Here is a 24,034-nt window from a genome sequence, read left to right on the forward strand (position 1 = left end):
CAATTGAAAATTTCAAAACTGAGAATGATAGATTTTTGTTGGGTAAAGGCGATTAAGAGTTACGGAACCAAGGCGGGTAGATGGAGACACGATACTGATCAGCCATGGTTTAATTGAATGGCAGGACAGGCTGGAGGGGCTGAATGGCCTGCTGCTGTTCCCATTCTTGGTGTTTTTCCAAGTAGGCAGAGCAGGGCCTGCGCTTTCAATGTTAATGAGGTAAAAAGATGTGTTCCCAGCCCCGACATCTTATTTTGCTCCCAGGGCAACCAAGAGATGCCCAATTCCAGTGGCGCCTCTGACAGCTGGATCTTCCTTCCATCACACGATCTGAGGGGGCCGGGCAGCAATGCAAAGCTGGGAGGCTGGCTGACCTAGGCTGTCGCTGCTCCTGAGTCGCCTCTTGTCCGGGCTGTGGTCTCTTTGGTTTGATGATGTTGCCGTGGTGACGGCGGCTGTTTCCTGCAGGGGCCCCCAGTGTGAGAGCGAAGCCCCGGCCCCGCCCACACCGAGGCTCAGGCTCGGGCCTAGGCCCGCCCTGGGGAGCAGGAGGCAGACGGTGTGAGCGCGGCCTAACATGGCGCTGAAGACCCGGAGCTGGACCAAGAACAGCCGGGCGCTGCCCGAGGACAGGGAGCGCTGCCCGGCCTCGAATACCAGGGCCGCGCTCAAGTTGTCGAGCCCGCGGCGGGACAGGCGCAAGGAGTGCGCGGCCCAGAAGAGCAAACCCTGCCTCCTGGGCCACTCCGGCAAATGGGTGGCCAGCATCCGCGGCCCGCTCGGCCTCAGCGACTCGGCGCTTAGCAGACTGGGGACCACCATCCTACTTGGTGAGGGGAGAAGGGGGAGGGAGGGGAAGAGGGAGGGTGGGGAAGGGTGGGGATGGAGAGAGGAGGGGAAGGGGGAGAGGAGGGGAAGGGGGAGAGGAAGGGAAGGGGGAAGAGGAAGGGGAGGGGGAGGGTGGGGATGGAGAGGAAGGGGAGGGGGAGGGTGGGGATGGAGAGGGGAGGGGGAGGGTGGGGATGGAGAGAGGAGGAGAAGGGGGAGAGGAAGGGAAGGGGGAGAGGAAGGGGAGGGGAAGGGGGATGGAGAGAGGAGGGGAAGGGGGAGAGGAAGGGGAGGGGGAGGGTGGGGATGGAGAGAGGAGGGGAAGGGGGAGAGGAAGGGGAGGGGAAGGGGGATGGAGAGAGGAGGGGAAGGGGGAGGGGAAGGGGGATAGAGAGAGGAGGGGAAGGGGGATAGAGAGAGGAGGGGAAGGGGGAGGGGAAGGGGGATAGAGAGAGAAGGGGGAGGGGAAGGGGGATAGAGAGAGGAGGGGGAGGGGAAGGGGGATAGAGAGAGAAGGGGGAGGGGAAGGGGGATAGAGAGAGGAGGGGAAGGGGGAGGGTAGGGATAGAGAGAGGAGGGGAAGGGGGAGGGTAGGGATAGAGAGAGGAGGGGAAGGGGGAGGGTGGGGATAGAGAGGGGAGGGTGGGGATAGAGAGAGGAGGGGAAGGGGGAGGGTGCGGATAGAGGGAGGAGGGGAAGGGGGAGGGTGCGGATAGAGGGGAGGGGAAGGGTGGGGATAGAGAGAGGAGGGGGATAGAGAGGGGTGGGGATAGAGAGGGGTGGGGATAGAGAGGGGTGGGGATGGGGAGGGGTGGGGATGGGGAGGGATGGGGAGGGGTGGGGATGGGGAGGGGTGGGGATGGGGAGGGGTGGGGATGGGGAGAGGAGGGGATGGGGAGAGAGGGGAAGGGTGGGGATGGGGAGAGAGGGGAAGGGAGAGGGTGGGGATGGGAAGAGAGGGAAAGGGAGAGGGTGGGGATGGGAAGAGAGGGAAAGGGGGAGGATGGGGAGAGAGGGGAAGAGAGGGAAAGGGGGAGGATGGGGAGAGAGGGGAAGAGAGGGAAAGGGGGAGGATGGGGAGAGAGGCAGGGGGAGAGAGAGAGGTGGGGGGGAGAGGGGAAGGGGATGGGGAGAGAGGGGAAGGGGATGGGGAGAGAGGGGAAGGGGATGGGGAGAGAGGGGGTGGGGTGGGGGAGGATGGGGAGGCAGGGGATGGGGAGAGGGGGAGGGTGGGGAGAGGGGGAGGGTGGGGAGAGGGAGAGGGAGGAGGGGAGGATGAGGAAGAGGAGGGGGAGGGAGGTGAGAGAAGGGGAAGGGAGAGGGGGCAAAGGAGGAGAGGGAATTGGGAGAAAAGGGAGAGGAGATTTATGTAAATTAAATAACTAGCTGCATTCTTCTAACTGTTCTGCACAGCTTTGAACTATTTTATATATCTGCTGGAAAATACAGGGTCTGAAACTTTTTGAGAACAATTTTAAGAATTAAGTTGAGTTTTAATCTACTACTAATCTGTTCTGTTCCTTCTCTTTTACAGCTATCATAGCAGGAATATTACATTGGTAAGTGTGAACTGATTCTTTTCCAAATGTGTATTTGAGATTGGTTCGTTAAGGCTTAATGGTTAACTAACGGGTGTGTTGCCAAATCTGACGTGTAGGTACAGAATACAGTGTCTTCTAGTTAAGTATGAATTTTAATCCCATAAACCAGTCTGATTGAATAATTTAAAGTGACAAAATGAAGAGCAAGTTTTAGCCACCCTTATCAGTGAAAATGAAAATCCCGTCATGGAGAGGCGCTGAATATTATTGTTTGCTTGGGCTTATTCAAGCATTCACTTTTATGAACTGTCAAATACTGCCACCGTTTAATAACTGGGCAGTTTGGTGTGATTGTGGAAATGCAGACGGTATGTCTGCAATAGCTGGCCCATGTGGCTGAAATTTTAAAAAGCAATGAGATGGAGAAGGGTGCAGAATATAATAATGGAATGGCTTTATTATTCGGATATCTTACTCTGCAGCGCCAGCTGTCGGTGAAAAACACCACCTGATTCAGTGTCCAGTTGAATAGTTCAGTTAATTTTCAAGGAGAAGTGGGGAAGCAGGATTAGGATATATAAATCTGATCTAAATAGATATTTAAATTTTCCCAAGGTTAATTTGTTACAGCTTATAGGGAAATGCATTAGTGCTAATATTGGCTCTTGTTTTCCCTTGGCTGGTTGTGTAACATTTTGTTAGGAGATGTCATTTTTTTTAAAAAAAAAGCTCTTCCTTTTCCAATACTTTGTATTTTGCTGAGATATGTTCTGTCAAGTTAATCACAGATTGGAGCTTTATCCTAACAGGAAATTAAAAGGGAGGTTAGGGGAAATGTTATTTTGTACAAAGCTTGGGCGGAGAAGTGAGAGCGACCATTGGGAGAAGTACAAAATTATACCAAAACGGGTCAAAAAAGAGATTGGGGCGCCAAGAGAGAAATGGAAAGGAGCCCAGCAGCAGTGCAAAACATTCTTCTATGGAATCATAGAATCTTACAGCACAGAAGGAGGCCATTTGGCCCATCATGCCTGTGCTGGTTCTTCGAAAGAGCTGTTCAATTTAGTCCCACACTCCCGCTTTTCCTCATAGCCCTGTAAATTGGTCCTCTTCAAGTACATATCCAATTGCCTTTTGAAAGTTCCTGTGGAATCTGCTTCCACCACCCTTTCAAGTAGTGCATTCCAGATCTTAACAACCCTCTGCGTGAAATAATTTCTCCTTATTTCCTCTCTAGTTCTTCGAATTATTTTAAATCTCTGGTTTATGACCCATTTGCCAGAGGAAATAGTTTCTCTCTACTTGCTCTATCAAAACCCCTCATAATTTTGAATACCTCTATTAGATCTCCCCTTAACCTTCTCTGCTCTAAGGAGAACAATCCCAGCTGCTTCAATCTTTCCACATAACTGAAGTCCCTCATCCCTGGTATCATCCTGGTAAACTTCTGTACCTCCTTCAAGGCCGTGATGTCTTTCCTGAAGTGTGGTGCCCAGCTGAGGCCTAACCAGTGATTTGTAAAGGTTTAGCTTGACTTCCTTGTTTTTGTATTCAGTGCCCCTATTTACAAAGCCAAGTATCCCTTACACTTTCTTAACCACCTTATCAACTTGCCCTGCCACCTTCAAAAATTTGTAAAGCTGCACCCCCTCAAAATAGTACCATTTAGATTATACTGCCTCTCTATGTTTCTCCTAAAGTACATCCCATCACACTTATCCACATTAAATTGCATCTGCCCATTTCACCAGTCTGTCTGTTTCCCTGAAGTCTGCTATTATCCTGCTCACTATTTACGACGTTGTCAAGTTTTGTATCATCCACAAGCTTTGAAATTGTACTCCCTATACCCAAGTCCAGATCGCTTATATATAACAAGAAAAGCAATGGTCCTAATACTGAACCTTGGGGACCCCACTACACACTTCTCTCCAGTCAGAAAAACATCCGTTCACCACTACTCTCTGCCTCCTATCTCTTAGTCAATTACGTACCCACGTTACCACTGTCCCTTTAATACCATGTGCCTCTATTTTCTCAATAAGTCTGTAACGTGGTACTTTATCAAAAGCCTTTTGAAAGTCCATAAATACAACATCTACTGCCCTACCTTTATCAACTCTCTGTTACTTCATCAAAGAACTCAATCAGGTCAGTCAGACACAATTTGTCTTTAACAAATCTGTGCTGATGGTCCCTTATAGGAATAGGAGTAGGCCACTTAGCCTCTCGAGCCTGTTCCGCCATTCAATGAGATCATGGCTGATCTGTGACCTAACTCCATATATCCGCCTTAGCCCCATATTCCTTAATACCTTTGGTTGTCAAAAATCTATCAATCTTAGATTTAAAATTAACAATTGAGCTAGCATTAACTGCCGTTTGTGGAAGAGAGTTCCAAACTTCTACCACCCTTTGTGTGTAGAAATGTTTCCTAACTTCGCTCCTGAAAGTCCTGGCTCTAACTTTTAGACTATGTCCCCTAGTCCTAGACTCCCTAACCAGCAGAAATAATTTCTCTCTATCTACCCTATCAGTTCCTCTTAATATCTTGAAAACTTTGATCAAATCACCCCTTAATCTTCTAAATTCCATGGAATACGACCCTAGTTTGTTTAGTTACCCATGCTTCTCCAAGTGAGAATTCATATTGTCCTTGACATTGGTCTCTAATAGTTTTCCCACCACTAATGGTGGGACTGATTGGTCCGTAGTTACCAGGTTTATCCCTCTCCCCTTTTTTGAACAGCGGTGTAACATTTGCAATACTCCAGCCCTCTGGCACCACTCCCATATCCAAGGAAGATTGAAAGATTATGGTCAGAGCTGCTATCTCCACCCTAGCTTCCCTCAGCAACCTAGGCTGCATCCCATCTGGACTGGGTGACTTGTTAACTTTGAGTGATGCCAACCTATTTAGCACTTCTCTATCTATTTTTATACTATCCAATATCTCTACTGCAACATTAACTTCATCATCTTCTTTTGTGAAGACAGATGCAAAATACACATTCAGTACCTCTGTCATGCCCTCTACCTCCACAAGATTTTTTTTGTTCCTAATTGGCCCAGGCGTTCCTTTAACTATCCTTTTACTTTTTAAATGTTCATAAAGATTTTTGGGTTCCCTTTTATGTTACCCGCTAATCTTTTCTCATTCTCTCTCTTTGCCCTTCTTATATCCTTTTTCAATTTCTCTCTGCACTCTCTGTATTCTGCCTGGTTTTCTACTGTATTCTGTACCTGACATTTGTTATAAACCTGTTCTTTCTGTTTTATCTTAACCTCTCTTTCCTTTGTCATCCAGGGAGCTCTAGGTTTGGATGCCCCATCTTTCCTCCTTTATGGGAATTTGCGTGGTTTGTACCTGAACTATCTCCGCCTTGAAGGCCTGCCATTGCTCATTCACTGTTTTCTTGGCCACTCTTTGTTTCCAGTCCACCTGTGCGATATCCCTTCTCAAATCACAGAAATTTGCTCTCTTCCAGTTGGGTATTTTCACCTTTGATTTTTCTTTGTCCCTTTCCATAACTACTTTAAACCTAATTATACTATGATCACTATTACCCAGATGTTCTCCCACTGAAACACACACCACTTGCCCTGGTTCATTCCCCAGAACTAGATCCAGCACTGCCTCCTTCCTCGTTGGGCTAGAAACATACTGATTAAGAAAGTTCTCCTGTACACATTTTGGGAATGCTTTACTCCCTTGCCCTTTACACTTTTTTCCCCAGTTTATATTAGAGCAGCATTATATTCAATTACCCTAATATTTTTAAATTTCTCGGAAATTTGCCTACAGATTTGCTCCTCTATCTCCTTCTCACTATTTGGAGGTCTATAGTAAAGACCCAGCAATGTAACAGCTCCTTTTCTGTTTAACTCTAATCAAATAGATTCAGTCTTTGAACCCTCTGGTATATCGTCCCTCTGTAGAATTGTAATATTACCCTTGATCAATACTGCGTGTCCCCCCCCCCCCAAATCTTTTTTCCTTCCCTAACCCTCCTGAGTACATTGTAGCCAGGAATATTTAATTCTCATTACTGCCCACGTTTAAGCCAGGTCTCCATTACAGCCACTATATCATAACCTTGTATGGCAACTTGCACCTGCAGCTCATCAACCTTTATTTGTAACACTCCTCGCATTAACACAAATGCATTCCAACACCGTGCTAGTCGGCTTTGCTCTCTTCCTCCATCTAATTCCTGCTCTTTCTGCGCTGTTTTTTGTTCTGTTGCTGTTTGTCCCTCCTAATTTTCTATGCACCTTGTCTCTCCTCTCTGCTGTTGCATCCTGGTGTCCCTCCCGCTGCCAAATTAGTTTAAACCCTCCCCCAAAGCACTAGTTAACCTCCCCGTGAGGACATTGGTCCCAGCCCTATTCAGGTGCAACCAGTCCAGCTTCTACTGGTCTCAATGCCCCAGGTATCTGAAGCCCTCCCTCCTGCACCACTTCTCCGTCCATGCATTCACCTGTACTATCTTCCTGTTTCTATGCTCACTAGCACGTGGCGCTTGGAGTAATTCAGAGATTACCACCTTTGAGGTCCTGTTCTTTAATCTTTTTCCTAGTTCCTGAAACTCTGCCTGTGGGACCTCAACCCCTTTCCTACCTATGACATTCCGATACTGTAACAGCAAGAGGGGTAGGTGGGGAAGAAATCAAAAGACTCCAAGGGACCCATATGGAGGATGAGGATGAACAGAATGGTGAAAAGAAAATAGTTAACATGCTAAAATGGCTGCTGCTTGGGGGATTTTATCAGAGAGAGAACTAACATGATACCATCCCACTTCAAACACATGTCGCTTGTGCTCTGACTTTCGCAGTGAAGCAGAGATTCCAGTTGGATGAAGGGGCTGAAACCTAATCAATCCCCTTTGAACCATCAGGGACAAAGGGAGGAGAGTTGTGATAGTCATTGTCAGGGAATTAGTGAACACCGGAGAGCTTCTGACCTTTCAATGTAACTCCTTTGTTCAAGAGAGCTTGGAGGATAAAGCGGGTGATTATAGGCCAGTTAGTCTGATGTCACTTGTGGGCAACTCTTAGAATCCTAATTCAAGATGAAATTAGTAAGCATTTAGAAATGTGTGGGTTAATCAAGGCGAACCAGCACAAATTTATTAAATGCAAGTTGTGTTTGACAAATGTAAAAGAAAGAAAGACTTGCATTTCTTTAGCGCCTTTCAAGTCCTCTAGATGTCCCAAAGCGCTTTACAGCCAATAAAGTATTTTTGAAGTGTAGCCACTGTTGTGATGTAGGAAATACAGCAGCCAATTTGTGCACAGCAAGATCCCACAAACAGCAATGAGATAATGACCAGATCATCTGTTTAATAATGTTGGTTACGGAATAAATATTAGCCAGGATTCTTCTTCGAAATAGTGCTGTGGAATCTTTTACATCTTTTATGTAGTAGAGCTTTTTTGAAGACATGACTGATTCGATTTTCGAAAGGGATCTCAAATGTATAGGAGATACTTAATGGGACAGGGAAAGTAAATGTTACTATTAACTAGGTCAGAGAAGGCACACATGATGTGAGAGCCAAATTTAGGACAGAGGTGAGGAAAATTTTCTTTACACATTGCGTGATCAACAGGTTGCCAGGAGTGGTGGCTGAGGACGGGACACTGAATTTGTTTAAAAGAAAAATGGCCAGTTGCTGTAACAGGAAGATGCTAAGTTTGTACTCTGAAAGGATGAGATCAAATAGCTGAAGGGCATTCTTCAGTAATCTCCGGATTGCTCCCAGTGTCACGCGCTAGTGAGTATAGAAATATGAGGATAGAGCAGATGAATGCGTGGCTGGAGAGATGGTGCATGAGGGAGGACTTTGTGTCTCTTTGCAGAAGAAGACACAAAAAACCTCCCAGAAATACTAGAGAACCAAGGGTCTGGCGAGAATGAAGAACTGAAAGAAATTAGTATTAGTAAAAAAAATAGTACTAGAGAAATTAATGGTACTGAAAGTCGATAAATCCGAAGGACCTGATGATCTACATCCTAGGGTTTTGAAAGAGGTGGCTATAGAGATAGTGGATGCATTGGTTGTCATTTTCCAAAATTCTATAGATTCTGGAACGGTTCCTGCAGATTGGAGGGTAGCAAATGTAACCGCACTATTTAAGAAAGGAGGGAGAGAGAAAACATGGAATTACAGACCAGTTAGCTGACATCAGTAGTAGGGAAAATGCTAGAATCTATTATAAAGGATGTGATAACAGGACACTTAGAAAATAATAATAGGATTTGGCAGAGTCAACATGGATTTATGAAAGGAAAATCATGTTTGACAAACCTATTGGAGTTCTTTGAGGATGTAACTAGTAGAATAGATAAGGGGGAACCAGTGGATGTGGTATATTTGGATTTTCAGAAGGCTTTCGATAAGGTTCCACACCGGAGGTTGGTGAACAAAGTTTGAGCACATGGAATTGGGGGTAATATACTGGCATGGATTGAGAATTGATTAACAGACAGAAACAGAGAGTAGGAATAAATGGGTCTTTTTCAGGTTGGCAGACTGTGACTAGTGGGGTACCGCAGGGATCGGTGCTTGGGCCCCAGCTATTCACAATCTGCATCAACAATTTGGATGAGGGAACCAAATGTAATATTTCCAAGTTTGCTGATGACACAAAACTAGGTGGGAATGTGAGTTGTGAGGATGCAAAGAGGCTTCAAGGGGATATAGATAGGCTAAGTGAGTGGGCAAGAACATGGTAGATGGAATATAATGTGGAAAAATGTGAAGTTATCCACTTTGGTAGGAAAAACAGAAATGCAGAGTATTTTTTAAATGGTGAGCGATTGGGAAATGTTGATGTTCAAAGGGACCTGGGTGTCCTTGTACATGAGTCACTGAAAGCTTAACGTGCAAGTGCAGCAAGCAGTTAGGAAGGCAAATGGTATGTTGGCCTTTATTACAAGAGGATTTGAGTACAGGAGTAAAGATGTCAGACTGCAATTATATAAGGCCTTGGTGAGACTGCACTGGAGTATTGTGTACAATTTTGGTCTCTTTACCTAAGAAAGGATATACTTGCCATGGAGGGAGTGCAACGAAGGTTCACCAGACTGATTCCTGGGATGGTGGGATTGTCGTATGAGGAGAGATTGAGTAGACTAGGCCTGTATTCTCCAGAATTTAGAAGAATGAGAGGTGATCTCATTAAAACATACAAAATTCTTACAGGGCTCGACAGGGTAGATGCAAGGAGGATGTTTCCCCTGGTTGGGGAGTCTAGAACCAGGGGTCACAGTCTCAGAATAAGGGGTAGAACATTTAGGACTGAGATGAGGAGAAATTTCTTCACGCAAAGGGTGGTGAATCTTTGGAATTCTCTACCCCAGAGGGCTGTGGAGGCTCATTGAGTACATTCAAAACTAAGATTGATAGATTTCTTGATATTAAAGGCATCATGGGATATGGGAATGGTGCAGGAAAATGGCGTTGAAGTAGATGATCAGCCATGATCTTGTTGAATGGTGGAGCAGGCTCGAGGGGCCAGATGGCCTGCTCCTGCTCCTATTTCTTATGTTCATCTGAGCCTGTTTCGTCTGTGTGTTCCTGAAAAAAAAAGTCGATTAATTTAAACACGTTCTCCCACCAGACATTTCCCCAGGGGCTGCTGTGTTGATCAGGTCTGCGGTTGTTACTGCTATTAATTTGCTTGCTTGAGCTATCGTATTGAAAATTGTCTTCTCTTGTGCCTGCTCCTTATAATTGTTCTTCTAGCAGTGGGAGATTGGATAGATTGAAGACATTAATGTAGTGTTTTTAACCACTGTTCTCAGTGATAAAATTTGTATGTGCCTGCTAAATCAGCAGTTATTTCATGGACCGTTTCTCAAACATTGTTTTCACAGTTAAAACTTTTTAATTTTGCTCTAATTTACCTTAGGTACCATATATCTAGTCTTTTTGAAAATAATCGACATTTCTCTCACCTCTCAACACTAGAAAGAGAAATGGCTTTTCGCACTGAAATGGTAAGGATTTAATTTATATTGCAGTGTTTATAGTGATTAGCCTCTGAGACCCCAGTATAGCTATCTCACCTGACTTCACCTAGTCAGGTGAGACAGCTAAATGGCAATAGTAGGTTACCAATAGCTGGTGTTCTGAATCAGAAATTGGAATCAACTGACACCATTTCTAATCCCCATTGGTTTGCAGTTTTCACTCTGCTAAATTGAACTTAATTTCTGCAAGGTGAGCTGATAACTGAGCCCCAAATCAATGGGGTAACAAAATTCCCCTGCATTTCACACCTTGCACACTTCAGATGCAGGTGAATTGTGCAAGGTATGAAATAGGTGGGATTAAGAAGAAGAATGTGCTTTTATAAAGGAGGTTGCATTTCCATGGAGATTAGTGTGACCTGACATTTGTTATAGTTACAACAGAAGAAACCAGTTCAGGAGAGGAAAACAAGGAGAGAAATTCTGCAGCGAGTGCTAAATTCTGCTTCCAGAGAATTAGAGCACTAGAAGCCTTCTTTACAGGGCGTTTCATTTCTAAGGGGGCACGCATTTCCTTTGATCACAAAACATAGCTGTTAAAAAAAATATCAGTGATACTTTTTTTTAAAAAAGCTGTCTCCATTTTCCTTGTGACTCACCTGACTAGGGTGAAGTCAGTGACGACACTGGTGATGGTGACTCCACCTACATTTCTGCTTTGCCTTTCCCTTAACTGAGTTCTGCATCTGCCATGACAGTGGGGTTGAAATGGGCACCAATATGCACAAATCCTTGTAATACGTACAGCCGATTGTGGATCCAATGCACTGTGTTGCTGATCACTATTCTTCATACTGGGCCTCGCTGTGTTCTCTTTTTCTCCCTCCCCCACCCCCCTTTCAAGTCCAAGAAAACTGAGGCAGTTTGCCTCAGCTATTTTACCCACCCTGGTTGAGATCAGGTAATTCAGCAAAGACCAGAGATCGAACTGAGCCTGCTATTGGCATTTCTAATAGTCAACTGTTTAATTGTTATGGTGTTGAAATTTATTTCCCTTCTCACCAGACGCTATGGGAAAGTTAGAAAGCATTAACCAGGAAATGTTAGCATGTAGAGACACTGGTGAAGTTAGAAAGCTTTAAGGACATTAAACAGTTACTGACCTGTGTCAGCAAAAGAAGTAAAACCCAAGTGGATGCCCAGTAATGTGGAACTAGTGGGCAGACTGTAATGAACAAACATCTGTTGCAGCTGGGCAGAGGTGATAGCACAGATGTGATGCCAGTTTGTAGGGATGTGTGCAAGGTGTGTTTATATAACCTTCCTGTACAGTGGTCGTCTTCAGTTAATTTAGTAATGAAATCTGTTCATATTAAAAAAAAACGAATGAAATTGTGATTTTTTTAAAATCGGACTGACATTTTGCAATCCTCAGTCTCAAACAATAGGAACATCCGAGAAGTTGCATTGCAGAAAGGGAGGGAGGATTGTTATACACCACTGTCACAGGAAATTATTACAGAATTGAAAGTTTCATAGTTTTGCAGGAAGTATTCTTTCCATAGGATTATGGTGAAATGAACTGGAATTCAGTATGTTCTCTTGGCATCTCGTGGTTGTGTAATTGTCTACCTTTGTCATGTTCAATTATAATGCTTCTAAACAAATTTTCTGGTTTTAGGGCTTGTATTATTCTTTCTTTAAGACCGTCATCGAAGCACCTTCATACTGTGAAGGTTTAAGTAACATAATGAATGATCGTCTGACTGAATATCCTTTGGTTATCAACACCTTGAAGAGGTTCAATCTTTATCCAGAGGTTGGTTACCTTCATGAAATATTGGATTCTCTATTTGACATCTGGTTTCAAACCAAAGCTAACATTACATCCTGTTTATTTAGCAGAAACAGGGTTAAAATAGGCAAAGTGACGACCAAACAGTGAGGAAATTCAGGCATTTTGTAACGTTCTGTGCTGTCCTCTTCCCCTGCTCTCCTCTGCCTCACTCACACCTCTGTACACGAACTGTAACTCATTCAGAACTCCAATGCCCCCATCCTATCTTGTGCAAAGTCTTGCTCACCCATCATCCTTGTCCTCACTGATCTCCAGTGACTCTCTGTATACAATGCATTAATTCCAAATCTTCATTTAGAAATCGCTCCCTGGCCTTGTTCCACCCTACCTCTGCAATCTCCTCTAGCCTATTGTTCCATCTTGTATCCTCCATTCTTCCATCTCTGGTTTTGTGTGTGTTTTATTGCTTGTGTGTGTGGGGGGTCGTGGGGAAGTTTCATCCCCCGCCTTATCTTCACATTTTCAGTCAGCTTCCCTTGGTTGGCCTCTGAAGTACGTTGGGACATTTCACTATTCAAAACAACCTCACATTTATATAGCGTCTTATCATGTGTCTCTGATACATTTCAAATTACTTCACATACAATGAATTACTTTTTCAAGTGCTGATATGTAGGTGAACATGGTAGTCGTTTTGCACACAGATCGCTTAAACAGCAAACGAGATAAATAACCTGTTGATTTTTTGGGGGGTTGTGGATAATAGTTGAGGGAGAAACATTGGCTGAAACATTATTGGAACTCATTGCCCTTCAAATAGTTCCACCGGATCCTTAATATCCACCTGAACCAGCAGCAGGGCAGGCAGGACCTCAGTTTTACATCTCACCCAAAGCATGGGGTCTTCAACAATGCAGCATTCCCTCGGTACTGCAGTGTCGGGCTAGTTTCTGTCCTCAGATCCTGGAGGGGCGTGAACCTACAACCTGCTGACACCAAGCTGGGACTGCTAAAAACAGTCGTACTTTTCATCGTGATTGTGTAAAAAATATTGTAGCGATGTTGCTGATGACAGTAATTATTGCCTCATCAGCAAACTTTTTTTGTATGATTGTAACCAAATATCAGTAGTAATTCAATTTAATGTCTGGGTGCTGAGCCCCATAATTAGGTAAAGTTCTAATGTCTGTTTAAGATATCATTGCCTTGTTTTTTCTAGATATGATTTGCAATGGTAGCAACATGACGTGCAGTGTTTAGTTTAAAATTGCAACTTGTATAATGGGAAAACCTGCCCTCTTCTCTCTGTAGGTAGTACTGGGCAGCTGGTACCGCACTTACGTCACTGTTGCAGACTTTCTGGGCATTTCAACCAAAATATGCTGGCGTGTAGACAGAGGGCAGGGCTTCAGCCCTGTGGAAAGTTGCGAAGGCAAGTTCATAATGTTTTGTGCATATTTTCATTCTCTGCTTTTAAATGTTTGTGCAGGCGGTAAATTGAAATATGTTTGTTTGTTTGACAGGAATGGGAGACCCTGCCTACTTTTATGTAACATTTGTTTTTATTCTAAATGGGTTCATGATGTCGCTATTTTTCCTCTATGGGACATACTTGAGGTAAGAGGCTATTACAGTGCCATTAACAAATGAACATGCTGCAAGTCAGCTTGGAGGAGGGATTGAAATGTTTTTGTGTTTGAGTCCATCACTTGCACTGTCAGCCTAGTGTGGGGCCAGTCATTTAGCAATGAACCAGTAGCTATGGGGGAGTGGTGGGCCCAATGGACCAGTGACTGCATTTCGACGCAGGCTCTTGTCAATGTGCCTCTGTTGTGCAAGCTTTTTAGAAATTCTTGTTAATAAATACCTGTGTGCATTTAAGGTACAGTGAGTATATTAGTTTCCTTTTGTAAATTGTGTTTTAGGAGGTTGCATTAGTTTGAACCTTGGTAAAGTCACACATTTCCTTGCAGTACATGTGTTGATACAGTGATTCTTAAGTCTGGGGTGCAGATTTGAATGCAGTAGGTGCATGACTGGTCTTGTCATCTACTGTGAAATTTGTTTGGATTTTGACTAGTATTATTGTCCTTCCCTCTCCTTGGTCAGATCCTCCTGTTACTCCAGGATCGTTCCGCTGGGTGATGACCACCCATGACCCCATTTTCTCTTTGGCAGTGCCTCCTTAGATCCCTGTCCCTTGAACCTTCTGCTCTCGCCAGAGGAGCTCATGGACTTCATCTCAAAGACTATATCTCCCTTAGATGCTACCTTCCCCTTCCCCTTCCCTGCTCTCCTGCTGTTGACCACATCCTTACCACACTCCCCTGTCATTTTGCAGCTTCTGTCCCATCATCCTTCCATTGCCCACTCAAAGCTCATTTTTATTACAAGTTCCACGTCCTGGCTCCTTGATTCCCTACCCATCCAAAAGCGACTTACCTACCTTTCCTGGCCCCAATGCTAGCTGACATTGTTAATGGCTCCCTCTGTTTAGGCACTGTCCCACTCCCTTTCAAAACTTGCACTACTACAGCCTCACCCTTGACTCCATATCGCACAATCAGTAATCTTCCCTTCTTGTCTAAAGTCCTTGAACATGTTGTCACTTCCAAGTGGCATATCCAGCTCTCCTACAACAACCTGTTTGAGTGCCTTCAGTGTGGTTTCCACTCTGACCACAGCACTGAGACTGTCCTAGTCAGAGTCACCAACCATATCCTCTATGACTCTGGCACTTAGTTCAGCCCGTCGTGCCTGTGCCAACTCTTTGAAAGAGATGTCCAATTAGTCCCACTCCCCCTGCTCTTTCTGCATATCCCTGCAAATTTTTCCTTTTGAAGTATTTATCCAATTCCCTTTTGAAAGTTACTGTTGAATCTGCTCCCACTGCCCTGTCAGGCAGTGCATTCCAGACCATAAAAACTTGCTGCATAAAAAAAAAGTCCACATTTCATTTTTGATACTTAAGTTTTCTTTCCATTGAGCTGCTTCATGTTTTCTAAAGTTTTATTTTACTTTCAAGAGAGTGTAAGCCTGTTGAGTAATTCACAGAGCTGGAGAGGGAAGACCTGCTGAGAATTAACTCCCTTTCAAAGGCACTGGGCCGGATCTTGCCCTGCTTCTTTCTATATTGCTAATCTGCTTTGCAGATTGGATTTGCTGCTTGCATTTCATAGATGTTTAAAACCCTGACATAGTAGTGTATCTATTGTAAATCTCCATCATATTTAAGGAGAAACTCCTGGAAGATTACCAATGGGATGGGAGGCGACAACACTGAATCTTGCCTCTAGACCAGGGTGTGAAATGACAGTTGACAAATATATAGAAAATTAACCCTGTGATGGAAACAGCGATTACAAAATTATTATTTTATTAGTGACACAGTTCAGTTTTATTTAATAGTCCCTTCTCTCTATCCTTCACCACCACCGCCCCCCCTCCCCCCCCCCCCCCCCCCCCAGTAAAAGAGGAGGTGCCAGGTCATTATCAGCCTGTCACAGCTGCAATCAATGGGCAGAATGCATCGACTTTAACATCACTTTTTATGATCAGAATCTTTTTTTGTGATGAGACACAAGTACCTGATGCGTAAGAAGTGTCCGTTTGGGAAGACCCACAGTGACTTGGTATGACATAAAATGTGAATGCCTTGAAGTAGTTCATGTTTACATTAGGACTTAATCTCTGCAATACAAGTGCTGCCTATCTCTCATTTGCACCCTTAACTAAGAAGAGAAAGAAAGACTTGCATTTATAGCGCTTTTCATAACCTCAGGATGTCCCAAAGTGCTTTACAGCCAATGAAGTACTTTTGAAGTGTAGTCACTGTTGTAATGTAGGAAATATGACAGACAGTTTGCACACAGCAAGGTCCCACAAACAGCAATGTGATAATGACCAGTCTGTTTTTGATGGTGTTGGTTGAGGGATAAATATTGGCCAGGACACCAGGAGAACTCCCCTGCTCTTCTTTGAATAGTGCCATGGGATCTTTTACGTCCAGCTGAACAGGAGGACAGTTACTTGAAATGTTGGTGCGGACTGTAGAATAATGTTTGGGGATGGGCTGTTGGGTGGGTTATAGGAGATGACATTAGGTCTGTGTAGGATGTTAATAAGTGCAATGTGCAAACATTTCTTTGCGAGGGAATGCAGGGAGTGTACAAAATAAAGAGTACTTGTTTCCCTTGAATGAGGCTTAAGCTTTAGAGAAGGAGACTTTAAAAAGAAAAAGTCCTGGTGAGTCTCATATGACTAGGAGGGTATTTCTTGACATTGATATTGTAATTAACCTGTTCCTTTGTTTAAGTTGTGTCTACTGATTTAATGTGCAGCAAAATGTGGAGTGAATTGAATCCTTTAATGGGTTTACCTCCACCAGAGGGCACTCCTGATAGACAGACCCAGCATCGTACCATTTACTGGTTTTATAAGTGGTTCTTTTGATCATTGTGTTTTTAGAGTTAATTGAAAACAGCTTTTTTCCCCTTTTAAGGTGGATGTTGTGTTTTGTAGACTCTATTCAATTCCATGTGTGACATTTAATCCTCTCCAGCTTCTTCATATATGTATTACAGCCTCAGCTTGCTCATACATCTGGTTAGATTCACAACAAGGAGACATAGATATAATAGATATAAGATTAAATGTAAGAGATTTAGGACAGAGAGCAGGAGAAACTCTTATAAACAGAGGGTGTGAGTCTGTGGAATGCAGCGGAGTTAGTGATAGAAGCAGAGACTGTTTAAGTCTAGGTTCGATAGGTTGTTGAAGGAAAGGGGAATAAAGGGATATGGGAATAGAGCGGGCACGTGGGATTCGGATACTGCTCGTGTGGAGGATAAACACCAATACGGACTGCTTGGGCCGAATGGCCTGATTCCATGTTGTAATTTCCATGTAATTCTATGTAATTATTTTCTGTTTGGTATCCTAATATATTGCACAACTTGTGAACTGGCCGTTATATACTTATTTACCCGTTACCCGTCTTATGTCCTTTCTTTGCCAGTTTATGTAGTTTACTAGATGTATTATTAATGGCCTCCCGCATCTGGGTAATCTGTTCAGCCTCTTCCCAAATTTATTTTCAAATGGTAGACAATGTCCAACTGGAAGGGGCGATCCACACAACGGGTCAGTTCAAAACTTCACAGTATTTTTGGTTTATAAAACCTGGTCCTTATGGGTATCAGTAAAATTAAACTTCACGAGGTCTGTTTTATGAAAACAGATTGAATTTCTATTGATATCTAAACAGGCTAACTAGAGAACAAACAATGGCAGTTACTGGATGCTCTCTGTGGCATCCCCCCCCCATCTTACCTGAAGTCAACAAAGTCGGTCGGTTTTAAGTATTGGATGAAATGGTTCTATAAAAATATTCTAATCAAGATAAGAAAGCCATATCTCCAAATATTTGATCATGCCTTCCTCCAGAGTTGGTTGCTTTAAATTCCATTTACATCCATCTAGTGTCTGTTCAGGGACAAAATTTCTCATTTGTGCCAATTAATTCAGGGCCCCCAGGTTTCACCCTTTATAAACCTCAGCTCAACAAACTTCACCATCTACACCCTGTTCCACCCGTAAGTCCCGCTCCTGTACCACACTATCCATACCAGCATTCTGTGGAATGTAATGTGTTTGTACTGTTGAATATTATAATCCCTTGTGCGAATCTACTGTGATTATATAATATCGCAAATACAAAGGTCAATTAGCGTCTGTAGCGAGAAAAGCTTAATGTTTTGAGCGTAGGCTGTTCATCAGAATTATCTTGGTTTATTTGCAAAATTTGATTGACCTGCTGTGTATTTCCTGTATTTTAATTTTATGTCTCATTTCCAGCATTTTCAGGTTTTCATCTTAGCCCTAGTATATGTTTATTACATTGTTTTTCCTGTCAAAGTTACATTAAGGTGAAAAATTCATGGTAAACTGTATTTTCTTGTTTTAAAAGAAATTTATGGATACCACCCAATTATTGACCAGCAGTTCTAGTAATCGTCCCTTGATTTTAGTGCTGTCAAGGCATTTTCTATTGCCAGACAGGGGAGAAGGTGTTGGGGTGTACAAACAGCAAGTCCCGGAACACACTGGCCAATCTTGCTGTCAAAAACACCAAAAAAACCTGGTGTGCTATGGATTTCCATGCATGTAATGGTTGGCATTTGACCGAGAAGGGGGAAGTCTTAAGTTGAATATTTGCAATTTTGTTGAGCTGCTTCATTCAGCTGATGCAAAGGGGGAAAAAAAATTGTGCATTTATATAGTGCCTTCACGTCCTCAGGACGCCACGAATATTTTACAGTCGTTGATTTACTAATGAAGTGTAGTCACTATTATTATATAGGAATACACAGCAGTCATCTTGAGTACAGCCATGTCCCACCAACCAGCAAATGAATGAATGAGCAGATACTCTGCTATTGGCAGTGTTTGAGGCCCCGTCTGCCTGCTCAAGGTGGGACGCCAGGGATCCCCGGCACTATTTGAAGAGCAGGGGAGTTCTCCCCAGTGTTCTGGCTAACATTTATCGCTCAATCAACATTACCAACTCAGACTATCCGGTCATTGATCTCGTTTATGGGATCTTGCTGTGCACAAATTGGCTGCTGTGATTCCCTACATAAGTGACGGCACTTCAAAAGTAGTTCAAAAGGTGAGAACAAAATTCTAACAAAGGAATAAGACTAAGGAGCATCTCCTTACAGTGTGCTGTCTGTTTACATCTTACTGAAGAGGAGATTGCCCCTTATTAAGATAATTAATGGTTATCAACCTATGAAACTTCAAAAGAAATTAAAATTGGATACTCAGAATAGAAGAATCAAATTGTAAATGATTTAATTGTCTTTTTTTCCCCAGCGGGAGCAGGTTTGGTGGTGTGATCACTGTAGCTTGCTTTTTTTTTAACCACGGTGAGGTAAGTGTAAAAATTACTTTTTTCGAATTCCTTAAACTCTCCCATGTTTATTTCAGCATCACGTTCTGAGGTCTCCTGTATTTGAACGTTTCCGCTTGGACTAGGAAATTTAGGGAACAGCTTGCCATCTACCCAGTGACAGCTGACTGTACTGCATGCAGCTCTCCCATCTCCTTCAAAAGCAATGTCGTCACTTTCCTCCTCAGGAAACCTACACTAAGCCCGTCCACTTTCTCCAACTCAAAACCTCCTTTCCTCTCAAGTCCTGCAGTGTGTTGCAACCTTGCAACCATACTCCTCTCATTCGCTGATGATTGCACCGTGTTTAGTTCCATTCGCAACCCCCCAGATAATGAAGCAGTCCGTGCCCGCATGCAAGACCTGGACAACAACCAGGCTTGGGCTGATGAGTGACAAGTAACATTCACGCCAGGCAATGACCATCTCCAACAAAAGAGACTGTAACTAAGGCACAAGTCAGGAGTGTGATGGAATACTCTTCACTTGCCTGGATGAGTGCAGCTCCATCAACACTCAAGAAGCTCGACACCCTCCAGGACAAAGCAGCCCGCTTGATTGGCACCCCCTCCACCACCCTAAACATTCACTCCCTACACCACACCGGCGCGCCGTGGCTGCAGTGTGTACCATCTACAGGATGCACTGCAGCAACTCGCCAAGGCTTCTTCGACAGCACCTCCCAAACCTGCGACCTCCTACCACCTAGAAGGACAAGGGCAGCAGGCACATGGGAACACCATCGCCTGTACGTTCCCCTCCAAATCACACACCATCCCGACTTGGAAATATATCGCTGTTCCTTCATTGTCGCAGGGTCAAAATCCTGGAACCCCCTTCCTAACAGCACTGTGGGAGAACCTTCACCACATGGACTGCAGCGGTTCAAGGCGGCAGCTCACCACCACCTTCTCGAGGGCAATTAGGGTTGGGCAATAAATGCTGGCCTTGCCACGACGCCCACATCCCATGAACAAATAAAAAAATAATTCAAGTACTTCAATTTGACTTTCACCCACCCACGATTGAGAGACTGCACTGATCAATGTCAGAAAAGACATTCCATGTAACTGACCAATGCTCAATATTAATCCTGCTCCTCCTCAGCCTGTGTATCTTGGACACAGTTGACCACTCCATCCCTGTCCAGTGTGTCTTCTCTGCAGTCCATCTGTCCTGGTTCCGCTTTTACCCAACTCCCTGAAGGTACTATGTTGCTGCCAAGGATTTTCTTTTATATTTGTTCTTGGGATAGGGGCAATTATTGCCCATCCAACCTCTGTCTTGCTGTTATAACCATGTGCCTGGTCCAGTTAAGCTTCTGGTCAGTGGTGATCTCCAGGAGTAGATGGTGAGGGACTCTGTGATGATGATCAGCTGATGGTTGGGAGAGGTACTTGGACTTTTTCTTGTTGGCGATGGTCATTACTTGGTACTTGGCCGTTGTCCTGGTCTTGCAGTAGGCTGGCATGGGCTGCAATTGGAGCCATTGCGCATCAAACTGAATGCTGGAATCGTTAGTGAATAGCTTCACTCCTGACCTTATGATCATTGATGAAGCTTCAACTCATCCAGAGTGCAGTAACCTATGTCCTCACCTGCACTAAGTCCCACACTCTTCCATCCCCCTACTGAAGTCCTATTCAAACTTCACGGGCTCCCCAAGTCCCAATGTGTCAATTTGAAAATTGGCATCTAGTTTTCAAACCTTTCTATGGCCTCGTCCTGCTCTACTTTGATGACTATCTGCATTACAGCATTGCATGCACCCCTCACTCCTCTAACACTGGACCATTCATCACTCCATGCCCTATCATTATTGGCCACTTGTTCAGCTACTCTGCCGTCTGGAATTCTACACCCAGGTCTATTTATCTTGGCGCCTCCCTCTCAGCTTTCAAAAGCCCCCAAACTGTACCTTCAGTTCCTCATCCAAACCTCTCCATTCCCCTCCTCTGTCACCATGCTCGGGGTCCATTGTATCCCATTCCTCCTCGTAGGACACTGCTCTGAGACATCTTCCTGCATGTGCAAGGTACTTTCGATGGTCTGTGGTCACCTAGAAGGAGGCATGCTAGTTGTGGAGGCACAAGATTTCTGTGCTGTGGCCTAACTCGGGGCTCTGCTATGAACTGTCAAAACTCATTACATGTATGAACTATGACTGAGTGTTAAGCATTGCTGGGACCACAGCATTTTAAACAAAGTGTCTCAACCACTGTGCCAAGATAGAGCACGTTCAGATAAAATCTATATGTTTTGACATCTGCGGCCACTCTCTTTAAATGGTTTTGGAGAGTAAGGTCAAACATCCTCATTGGTGCAGAAAATTTGCAAGCTTTACTGTAACATCAGTGATAAAAAATACCATTAGCAACTGAGTCTGTTAAACATACACTGGGGGATAACCCCTCACTCAAAAAATCTAAACATTTGTGTACTTTCTCTATTCTCATTAACACCAGGATTGCAATCTTCATTTTGGACTAGAAGGTGAAACAAATGCTTTAGGATTTGAGAAAAATATACAGTCAGTATATGATATTAGTGCCTCTTTGCCCACCCAGACCTACACTTCAATGGCTATGTTCATATAATGGCACTTCTAACACAGGAATATTCAGCACATTCACCACATGCCCAAAATGGCAATACGGTTTCCCACTGAGTGTGGATCAGCTGTGTTTAAAATATGTTGATTAATTTTATTACCCATTCTAAACTCAACATCTGGAAGTAATAGAGTTTTTAATTGTAATTTTGTAATTCCCTTATCCATCCCAGCATGCTGATTTCCTCGGATGAAATGCAGGATATTCCAGCCCACTAACATGAAAAGTACTGCTGCCCTTTGATCAATCTGCCAAGAACCACACTTAAAGTGGAAATATAGCTCTCTTTTCCTGTCTCCTCACCTTCTGCCAGTTTCCCCCCTCTGCTCTCCTCCTGAAGCTCTTTGTTGTCGCAGAGGGGCCAGTCACCCTCTGATACCTCATCCAAGTGGCCTTCATTCATGTGAGAGTCTTAACAGTAACCATCAGGCTATTTGACTGTGTGGGGGGGACCAAACAAAGTCCAATCCTTTCCTCACCCTGACAACCACAAGTGGCAGAGAAGTGAGGCAATAATATGAGTGATATTGACCCTCCCTGGAACTAAATTGGTTCACTGTTAAATTTGTCCACTTGTAGCATTTAGTACTTCTAATGCGTTATTTTATCTTCTGAGCATTCTATGAAAAAAAAACTTGCATTTATATAGAACCTTTCACGACCTCAGAACGCCCCAAAGCGCTTTACAGCCAATGAAGTACTTTTGAAGTGTAGTCACTGTTGTATGATAGGATTTAAGTCCTCTGAGCGCAAGAATATTTAGCAACAGGTGAAAATCATTAGCAGAAAAATCCCTCCCCTTTTGAGAGATCTTAACCCCACCAATCTACATTTTCTCCCAATCCCATCTCTGCCCATAGGGAACATAGGAACAGGAGTAGGCCATTCCGCCCCTTGTGCCTGCTCCGCCATTTGATAAGATCATGACTGATCTGTGATCTAACTCCATATACCAGCCTTTGGCCCATATTCCTTAATACCTTTGGTTGCCAAAAAGCTATCTATCTCCGATTTAAATTTAGCAATTGAGCTAGTATCAATTGCCGTTTGCAGAAGAGAGTTCCAAACTTCTACAACCCTTTGTGTGTAGAAATGTTTTCTAATCTCACTCCTGAAAGGTCTGGCTCTAATTTTTAGACTGTGCCCCCTACTCCTAGAATCCCCAACCAGCAGAAATAGTTTCTCTATCCACCCTATCAGTTCCGCTTAATATTTTATAAACTTCAATCAGATCACCCCTTAACCTTCTAAACTCCAGAGAATACAACCCCAATTTGTGTAATCTCTCCTTGTAACTTAACCCTTGAAGTCCGGGTATCATTCCAGTAAACCTACGCTGCACTCCCTCCAAGGCCAATATGTCCTTCCGAAGGTGCGGTGCCCAGAACTGCTCTCAGTACTCCAGGTGCGGTCTAACCAGAGTTTTGTATAGCTGCAGCATAACTTCTGCCCCCTTGTACTCTAGTCCTCTAGATATAAAGGCCTGCATTCCATTAGCCTTATTGATTATTTTCTGCACCTGTTCATGACACTTCAATGATCTATGTACCTGTACCCCAAGTCCCTTTGGACATCCACTGTTTTAAACTTTTTACCGTTTAGAAAGTACCTTGTTCTATCCTTTTTTGATCCAAAGTGGATGACCTCACATTTGCCTACATTGAATTCCATTTGCCACAGTTTTGCCCATTCACCTAATCTATCAATATCCCTTTGTAATTTTATGTTTTCATCTCCACTGCTAACAATGCCACCAATCTTTGTGTCATCAGCAAACTTAGATATGAGACTTTCTATGCCTTCATCTAAGTCGTTAATAAATATTGTGAATAATTGAGGCCCCAAGACAGATCCCTGCGGGACTCCACTAGTCACATCCCGCCAATGTGAGTACCTACCCATTATCCCTACTCTCTGTCGCCTTTCGCTCAGCCAACTTCCTAACCAAGTCCGTACTTTTCCCTCGATTCCATGGGCTTTTATCTTAGCTAACAGTCTCTTATGTGGGACTTTATCAAATGCCTTCTGGAAGTCCATATAAATAACATCCATTGACATTCCCCTGTCCACTACTTTAGTCACCTCTTCAAAAAAAATTCAGTCAGGTTTGTCAGGCACAACCTACCTTTCACAAATCCATGCTGGCACTCTCTGTTTAACTGAAAATTCTCGAGGTGTTCAGTCACCCTATCCTTAATTATAGACTCCAGCATTTTCCCCACAACAGATGTTAGGCTAACTGGTCTATAATTCCCTGGTTTCCCTCTCTCTTTAAAAAGTGAAGTGACGTGCAATTTTCCAATCTAGAGGGACAGTTCCTGA

The 24,034-nt window shown here is 43.8% G+C and overlaps 1 protein-coding gene across 2 annotated transcripts in view; it reads left to right on the top strand.

The window, feature by feature from the left end:
- The first annotated feature begins 433 nt into the window (after window positions 1-433).
- dpy19l1l (dpy-19-like 1, like (H. sapiens)) overlaps window positions 434-24,034 on the top strand; it is an 85,777-nt gene continuing 62,176 nt past the window's right edge. For both annotated transcript variants that reach the window (XM_067981825.1, XM_067981828.1), the window contains exons 1-7: window positions 434-830; window positions 2,363-2,387; window positions 10,290-10,377; window positions 12,032-12,169; window positions 13,460-13,580; window positions 13,672-13,765; window positions 19,025-19,082. In XM_067981825.1, coding sequence (XP_067837926.1) covers window positions 578-830; window positions 2,363-2,387; window positions 10,290-10,377; window positions 12,032-12,169; window positions 13,460-13,580; window positions 13,672-13,765; window positions 19,025-19,082 — 777 coding nt within the window. In that variant the 5' untranslated portion in view covers window positions 434-577. The remainder of the gene's footprint in view (window positions 831-2,362; window positions 2,388-10,289; window positions 10,378-12,031; window positions 12,170-13,459; window positions 13,581-13,671; window positions 13,766-19,024; window positions 19,083-24,034) is intronic.

This window comes from Heptranchias perlo, chromosome 3, assembly GCF_035084215.1.
Source record: "Heptranchias perlo isolate sHepPer1 chromosome 3, sHepPer1.hap1, whole genome shotgun sequence".
NCBI classification, from domain to species: Eukaryota; Metazoa; Chordata; class Chondrichthyes; order Hexanchiformes; family Hexanchidae; genus Heptranchias; species Heptranchias perlo.